The following is a 9,123-nucleotide window of genomic DNA, read 5'->3' on the forward strand; positions in this document are numbered from 1 at the left end:
CGTAACCAAGTAGGAGGTGGGAATTTACTAGTTGTGAAGTAGTAAATTAATTAATGTGCTTTGAATACGTTGAGAAACGCTCATGCCCAAGAAGCTGAGTAAACCATAAACTCAAACTACAGCTATCAAGCCTGTAAACAAATGATAGTGTTCAGAAAACATATTAATAGATTGCTTTTTATAGTTAATGCTTTGTTTTTTGCATGTAACTGCCAAAATGCTGTTATCAAGGTCATTTTCTTAGTATGTGACGTCAGAGGTCAGCATATGGAAGCTCAGTATGATAGACGAGTTTCCCACTAGTAATGATCAATTGGAGTGCCGTTCAAGCAGATTTTTCCCAGTCGTATGTAGTAAATTCCCACTTCCCACTTGGTTAAGAACGCAGCATTAAGCCTGATGTACAGTGAGGTTGCTGGTTGCACTAAGCTGATTTTAAAATATAATCCCAATGCTCTCATGTTGATTACCTTTCTCCCTATGCAGTCTAAATCAGCTTTTTTGCAAATGTGCTGCACTGTTTTGACACTGATGAACTAGGGCAATAGTTGCCCAAACCATAGAGATAGATAGAGGACTTATTTTTGTATCTGTGCTATTATAGCATCTGTGACAGCATGGGCAGTGCCATTGAGGCTATCTGTAGTAGTCAATTTTCTTCTTCACGATTGGCTAACCCTTCCTGATGACCCGGTTGGACATGACTCCAGCAGTGTCACCAGAAGGGATCAGCCAATGAAGTTGGAAGTCCAACCTGGACTCAGAGGTCAACATAACATAGTACATGTAAATCCGGGACACGCCAATGTTACATTTTGAATGGTAGGTATTAATTTGTGGATGTCCGTCAACCATGTCGTATGATATGTTACGAATTCCAATTTGTATGATATGTTACGAATTGTAATTCGCACAATATGTTACAAATCTCCCAAACGTAAGATATGTTACAAATTCCAATTTGTTGTGGTTAACATTAGCTAAGTTAGGGGTTAAGGTTAGGAGTTAGGTAAAAGGGTTAATGTTAGGGTTAGCTAACATGCTAAGTAGGTGTAAAGTAGCTAAAAATATGTAATTAGTTGCAAAGCTGCTAATTATCTAAAAAGCTAAAGTTGTCCATGATGAGATTCAAACACGCAACCTTTGGATTCCTAGACGTTCACTAGACCTTTGTGTTATACCTTCTGTCTTATTTAACCGTTCCACTAATTTGAGTATCCCGGATTCACATTAACTATGTTACGTCTAGTCTATGAGACCAGACTGGAAAGTCCCAGCCAGTTGACTACATTAAAATTGTGGAAGCCCTCAATTGCGCTGCCCATGCTAATATGGTATTTTGGCCACTAGAGGTCTCTATAATTCTCTATGGCCCAGATGCAACTGTCACAGACTCCTCCCAGAAATGTCAACGATTGGCTAGAATTCTGCTGGTGCCTATATTCATCAATATTATGGGACCATTATTGATTTTGATATGATGCGCAATTACGCATGATTGAAGGCACATGATAGCGTTTGGGTTGTTGGTACAGACTTTATCACCATAATGTAAATATAGAAAAGTCCATGTTATGACTGTAGGCCTACAGTCAGTGTCTAAATGAGTTTTTGCTACAATAGCCTACATAATAGAAATGCCAGTGGCCTATTCATTTTTTATTCAGAGTAAACAATTCATCTCCAGAACTAAATTAATAATATGGTGGTTATAATATGGTCTAATAATGTGTGTAATATGTGTTTTTATGGATATGGTTATAATATGTTATTATATAGGTCACAGGAGCTTGCAGGTCACCCGTCCACTCCTGTGAGCCTTGAATTAGATCATTTCCATGGTTTCTGCTGGCCGTCTCATATTTGATAGCTGGCAAGAGGCTGGTTTTCTCTACAGTACTTTGACAGTAGTGTGTGTGAACAGTGTGTTCATCATCTTAAAAATATCTAACAGAATCAGAATTGCAAGATTTGGGTTTTCAAAAATTCAAGGAGCGGAACACTAACCCGGATGCTTATAAGAAATACAGCTACGCCCTTCAACGAACTATCAAACAGGCAAAGCTTCAATACAGAACTAAGATCGAATCCTACATCACTGGCTCTGAAGCGCATTGGATGTGGCAGGGCTTGCAAACTATCACAGATAAACCAGCCAGCCAGAGGAGCTAAATGCATGGGCCCTCAGATCTTCAAAAAGTTCTACACCTGCACCACTGAGAGCATCTTGACTGGCTGCATTACCGCTTCGTATGGCAATTGCTTGGCATCCGACTGCAAGACGCTACAGAGTGTTGTGTGTATGGCCCAGTACATCACTGGGGCCAAGCTCTATGCCATTCAGGACCTCTATACCAGGCGGTGTCAGAGGAAGGCCCTAAAAATGGTCAAAGACTGCAGCCACCGTCATAGTGTTCTCTCTGCTACAGCATGGCAAGCGGTACTTATGCACCAAGTCTGGAACCAACAGGACCCTGAACAGCTTCTACCCCCAAGCCATAAAACTGCTAAATAGTAGTTAAACCAATTAGCTACCTAGACTGTCTGCATTGACCCTTTTTGCACTAACTTTTTGACTCCTCATATACACTGCTGCTACCGTTTACTATCTGTCACTTTATTCCCCATTATATGTATACAGTATCTACATACACTATCTACCTCCATGACCTCGTACCCCTGCACATCAACTCGGTACTGGTACCCCTTGTATATAGCCAAGTTATCATTACTCATTGTGTATCTACTATTACTTTTGTTATTATGCGTTTTACTTTTCTATTATTTCTCTATTTTCTTTCTCTCTGCATTGTTGGGAAGGGCCTGTAAGTAAGCATTTCACTGTTAGTCCACACCTGTTGTTTTCAAAGCAAGTGAGGAATACAATTTGATTTGATCTGCCTGGGTGAAATGTAAAATGAGGTGTGTTTGATTGAGTTTGGAGGATTTTCCCGTTGGTTCCGTAGTGCCACTCAAACTAAATCAAGCAAAGAATCCAGGTTAGCTCTGATGCTACACTGTTCTGGGTCTTTTCTAGAGCTAGTTGAGGTAATTAGCCACAGCTATAAGATCAGAATACATAAGTTTGCACAAAATATCTCACCCTGCTGATTGAGCCTGCCAATTAGTATTTGTTTACTCCAATGCTTGACTTGGGCAGGAGCTCACCGGAACTGAGTACCAGCACCTAAAATGTTCTACTGCTTCAGTTCCTGCACCTCTGATATAATATTGGCTTAAAACTATTGCAGAGTTCCTGCACCTAAATATAAACAGTAACGGCACACAATATGAGTACTGACACCAATTTCAGTCCAAGTCAAGCACTGGTTTGCTCAATTGAACTGAGATTACAAATGCATGCCATATCAGTGTTTATTGGCCAGTGCTACCCTCTGCAAGACATAAAAATAAAATCTTTGGCCATATGATTGATAGTAGGCAGGGAGGGAGCTCCAGCTGTGCATAATTGGATCTAATCACTCCCTCTCTATTGTAGTTTATTCACCCCCTCACTTCCTCTCATACCCAAGGATTATCAACCTTTTCAATCTGATAGTGAATTTTGTAAATCCTTTATAAATCAACTTCGTAAAATCAACACTATATCCAGTTTGATTCATTACGTTTGTGTCATTTATGGGGGTTAAAATATCCAGATATCCATAATACCCATCATAACAACCTATTATTTTACTGTCAATGGTAATGTGATGACGTCGTCTCAAAGATGATGGGGAGGATGAAGAAAACAGACAAACCAACCACTAGGAAAAGGGAATGGGTGTTAAAACCTCGCGAGAATATTAGCCTATTGGAGGAGTAAGCACACTGCAAGATTGGAGTTGCAAGAAAAGACATCTCCAAAAAGTAACAACTAAAGATGTCCGGACGGTCAGGTCGCGCGGAGACACGAAGTCGTGCTAAAGATGACATTAAAAAGGTGCTGGCAGCAATTGAAAAAGTGCGTAAATGGTAAGTAAAACCGCGGGGATTATGTAAATGAAATGTAAACATCTGCAACGCCACACGACAAACTTCACTCGGAAAATATTAGAGGGGTTGGCGAGTGACTGACACAACAGCCAATGGAGAGACGAAGCTGCCGAAGCCCGGCAATTCTATGGGCAGGACTAACGGAATTGTTCACAGTCTGTCAAAATGGCTACACTTGTCCACATGTTGTTACAACGTTACACATTCTGATATAACTGTGACCCACATTGAAAATATCCGTTGTCCATCTGAGCAGTTTCCCGAGGTTCAGGAATGCACAAAATGCACTTGCACATAGGCTATTTACATAGCCTAGCCCTGTGCATAGCCACCAGTAAATCAGAAGAATCTTTGGTTCATGCTTTTTATTACTGAATGTAGTAAATCTATTCTCTGTTCTATTACATTTCATTTTCAGGGAGAAGAAGTGGGTAACTGTGGGAGACACATCCCTACGCATATTCAAGTGGGTGCCTGTGACAGACACTAAACAGGTTTGGTATCTAATAATAGATGACTGCATCAGACCATCCTATGGTTCATGAATTTAATGAGTTTGTGTATGGAACAACCTTACCACTCTGGCTCTATTTTACTCTCTCTCGCTGCTTTTCTGTTTCAGATATACCGGAGCAAATCCATAACTGGAGAGGTTCGAGGTCTAAAAGATGTGGTGTTGGAAAACACCAGCTCTACCATGGATTTCCTAGGTGAGGCACTGACTGACTGTGAGAAGCACATGCAGTTTGGAGCAGGTTTTAAAGAACTGCAATACTCTATATAACAGGGTTGGGGGCAATTCCATGGAAATTCACTGAATGCAGATAAAAACTAAATGCAGATAAAAACTTTTACATACTTTTTAATTGGAATTTAAATTTACCTCCTCAATTGAAAATGATATTGGTCTGAAACCATTCAAGACTGCTCCTGTTCTTTTCACCGCAGATGAATGCAGCAACCAGAGTTTCCTGTCTGATGTCTACCAGCCCAAAATGGACAGCAGCAGCTCCAGCTCCCAGCACCCCAGCGAGGCAGTCAGTCCTCTTCCTCACACCACAACACTCCGCACGGCCGAAGATGCTCTACCACCCATGCTGGGCCAGGAGAGTGTGGACGGTACAGTTGGCTTAGCATACTACACCATCGCACTACACAGTCCACCCATGTAGGGCCTGGAGCTTTTCCAGACCCTGTAACTTGACTAGGAAAAACTCTGGGCCCTAGCTATTATGTCACTCTTGTAACTGAGGTATACTATATTGGCTATATTACAGTTAATAGCTCAATGCCTTTTTAAGTGTTTCACTCAGTCTTTCACTCTATATGCAGAGCCATCCCAGCCAACACATGAAGTTGCTGATGAGCCTCCCACATTGATCAAGGAAGACCTGGTTTTGCCCCTTGGTGTCCGAGTAAGAGTTCAATGCACAGAGGTAAGTCATTTTCTATAGTAATAAAGGATATGACCATTTTTAAAGGTGTTAAAAAAAAATGCTGCAAAAAGTTGTGATTGGTAATTGCTTAAGCTCTTAATTAATAATAACATTAAAGATATCACCACAATCAATTTATTTAAATACCAACATTTCTAACAGGAAGAAGAGGAGGAATCAGGAGCCCCTCCACTGAAGAAAATTTGCACTGAAAAGAAGTCTGTACTGAGATAACTAGTTGATTGGATGGACATGCATGCAACCCATGCACTCTATTGAAGGCTCCAAATGGGACATACGAGTAACTGCCAAAATAATGGAAACACTTGAGTAAATGAGGGATACAAAGTATATTGAAAGAAGGTGTTTCCACCCAGGTGTGGTTCCTGAGTTAATTAAGAAATGAACATCCCATCATGCTTAGGGTCATGTATAAAAATGCCGGGCAGGCCATTATTATGGCCATTATTTTGGCTACCATGAATATGCCCCCATAGTATGACAAAACACCAAATTATGCAATTTCTTGTGGAAGAATGGTGTCGCCTTCAATAGATTTCCAGACACTTGTAGAATCTATGCCAAGGTGCATTGAAGCTGTTCTGGCTCTTGGTGGCCCAACGCCCTATTAAGACACTTTATGTTGGTGTTTACTTTATTTTGGCAGTTATCTATACATACGTTATCATAAAATATGCATTTCTGTTAATCAAGTCACTACAAATGGAATACATTTAAAAAGAAAGTTGAAGTTATTGTTTTAAGTTGTTTATTAAAATATAATTTTACTTTCTCAGCTTTGAAAGTAATTTTAAGCCGTTTAATGCGTTACACTGTACATAGTCGTGCTCAAAAAAAGTGCCTATCGCTCTGAAATATACACTATATATTTATTTTCTGTCAGACAAGTGTCTCATATGTTATGTTATTCGTAGAAATTGCACAGATCTAAATAATTATGGCCCCTATTCAATCAAATCGGTTTGTTAATTCTGAGAGATGAAGTTGAGCATATCTTAATTAATATTCTGTTGAGTTTCTTTTGTTTCACACTGTTAGCGCTGTTTTGTTAAATACATTTATCCAAGCAGCACAGGAAGTATGAGGGGAAACTCATTCCGGTCACTGGATTTTATTGAATATGGGCTGAAGTTTTTGAAATATTTTTTTACATTTGTACTTCGCTTGGCAAATAAGATTAGACAACTGTTTGTCATGTCTATCCTTTTTGATATACTCTTATCTTGCTTGTTAAATTTTCATAGGCCATTGGATGTGACTGGTATAGCATGAGTTTGAATGGTGAACGAGGTTGAAAAGTAGTTAAAGACCTTGTATTGTAATTCAGAGATTATTTCTTATGGTCAGGTGGGTCATGCTCTCAAGTGTTCATTTTCTGCTGCAAAAGTGATGCACATGCTGGAATATACCCTGCTCCATAGTAAAATATGGTTGTTGATATTGTGTTTTCTTTTTGCATCTTTTGACTCCCACACTCTCAAATAATATTCCAAAATGTTTTTCACCACATAGGATGACCACTTGACTTGGTTGCATTTTATCTTTCATGGAAATTATCAGATTGCAAATCCATGGCCTTGGGCCCTCAATTTATACATAGAAAGCTTGGGCCGTGACTGGCCATCCGTCTCCAGACTTAGCATTGTGGTTTTTTTAAGCAGTCCATTAAATAAAATCATGACACTTGATAGAGATGCTAGAATTATTCTTGATTTAAAGTTAAAATCCATGGGAAGTAAGTAACTCATCACTATAGGACAGTAGTTCCTAAACTTTTTATAGATCCGTACCCCTTCAAACATTCAAACTCCAGCTGCATACCCCCTCTAGCACCAGGGTCACCGCACTCTCAAATATTTTTTTTTGCCACCATTGTAAGCCTGCCACACACACACACTATATGATACATTTATTAAACATAAGAATGACTGAGTATTTGTCACAACCTGGCTTGTGGGAAGTGACAAAGCTCTTATAGGACCAGGGCACAAATAATAATCTATAATTTTGCTCTTAGCCATCTTACATATAAAACCTTATTTGTTCATCAAAAATTGTGAATAACTCACCACAGGTTAATGAGAAGGGTGTGCTTGAAAGGATGCACAAAACTCTGCAATGTTGGGTTGTATTGGAGAGAGTTGGCCCGAGAATTCACTCTCACATAGGTAGGTGGTTGCAAAGGGCATCAGTGTCTTAACAGCGCGATTTGCCAAGGCAGGATACTCTGAGCGCAGCCCAATCCAGAAATCTGGCAGTAGCTTCTGATTAAATTTCCTTTTCACAGAACCGCTTGTTGCAATTTTGATGAGGCTGTCTTGTTCAGATATCGGTAAGTGGACTGGAGGCAGGGCATGAAAGGGATAACGAATCTAGTTGTTTGTGTCGTCCGTTTCGGGAAAGTACCTGCATAATTACGCACCCAGCTCACTCAGGTGCTTCGCTATATCACATTTGACATTGTCCGTAAGCTTGAGTTCACTTGCACACAAAAAAATCATACAATGATGGAAAGACCTGTGTGTTGTCCTTGATAATGAGGACACAGAAGAGCTCCAACTTCTTAATCATAGCCTCAATTTTGTCCCGCACATTGAATATAGTTGCGGCGAGTCCCTGTAATCCTAGATTCAGATCATTCAGTCGAGAGAAAAAACATCACCCAGATAGGCCAGTCGTGTGAGAAACTCGTCATGCAAGCGGTTAGACAAGTTAAAATTATGGTCAGTAAAGAAAACTTTAAGCTCGTCTCTCAATTAAAAAAAACGTGTCAATACTTTTCCCCTTAATAACCAGCACACTTCTGTATGTTGTAAAAGCGTTACACGGTCGCTGCACATATCATTGCATAATGCAGAAAATACAACAGAGTTCAGGGGCCTTGCTCTAACAAAGTTAACAATTTTCACTGTAGTGTCCAAAACGTCTTTCAAGCTGTCAGGCATTCCCTTGGCAGCAAGAGCCAATTGGTGGATGCTGCAGTGTACCCAAGTAGCGTCGGGAGCAACTACTTGCACGTGCATTACCACTCCACTATGTCTCCCTGTCATGGCTTTTGCGCCATTAGTACAGATACCAACACATCTTGACCACCAAAGTCCATTTGATGTCACAAAGCTGTCCAGTACTTTAAAAATATCCTCTCCTGTTGTGCTGGTTTCCAGTGGTTTGCAGAAGAGGATGTCTTCCTTAATTGACCCCCCATATACCAGGAGCTGTGCCAGGCCCGCCACGTCTGTTGACTCATCCAGCTGTAATGCATAGAATTCACTGGCTTGTATGCAAAGCCGTAATTGTTTCAAAACATCTCCTGCCATGTCACTGATGTGTCGTGAAACGGTGTTGTTTGATGGAGGCATTGTCTGTCGTTTTTTTGTCCTTTTCCCCCAGCATTGTCCCAACCATATCAGGAAGAATTAAATCCTGCACAATAGTATGGGGCTTGCCTGTCCTAGCCACTTGGTAGCTTATAAGACACTTCTAGCCCCTTCTTATTAATGATATCTGTTGCTTTTATACATGTCTTACTACACGTAAGTCGTCTTCATTCTCGCTCAGAAAACTCCTGTGGCTTATTTTTCAAATTGGCATGTTTTGTTTCTAAATGTCTGCGCAAGAGTGAAGGTTTCATCGAGTTGTGAGATAGTACTTTTGCACATATAACACACTG

At 40.2% G+C, this 9,123-nt stretch overlaps 1 protein-coding gene across 1 annotated transcript; it reads left to right on the forward strand.

Annotated features, from left to right (window-relative positions):
• The first annotated feature begins 3,668 nt into the window (after positions 1–3,668).
• LOC115206156 (B-cell CLL/lymphoma 7 protein family member B-B) lies at positions 3,669–6,893 on the forward strand. The gene is made up of 6 exons (XM_029772807.1): positions 3,669–3,975; positions 4,415–4,490; positions 4,619–4,706; positions 4,945–5,115; positions 5,329–5,432; positions 5,595–6,893. The coding sequence occupies exons 1-6, from the start codon at positions 3,884–3,886 to the stop codon at positions 5,664–5,666; spliced, it is 603 nt and encodes a 200-aa protein (XP_029628667.1). The 5' UTR covers positions 3,669–3,883; the 3' UTR covers positions 5,667–6,893.
• The last annotated feature ends 2,230 nt before the right edge of the window (positions 6,894–9,123 follow it).

This window comes from Salmo trutta, chromosome 13 (assembly GCF_901001165.1).
Source record: "Salmo trutta chromosome 13, fSalTru1.1, whole genome shotgun sequence".
Taxonomy (NCBI): domain Eukaryota; kingdom Metazoa; phylum Chordata; class Actinopteri; order Salmoniformes; family Salmonidae; genus Salmo; species Salmo trutta.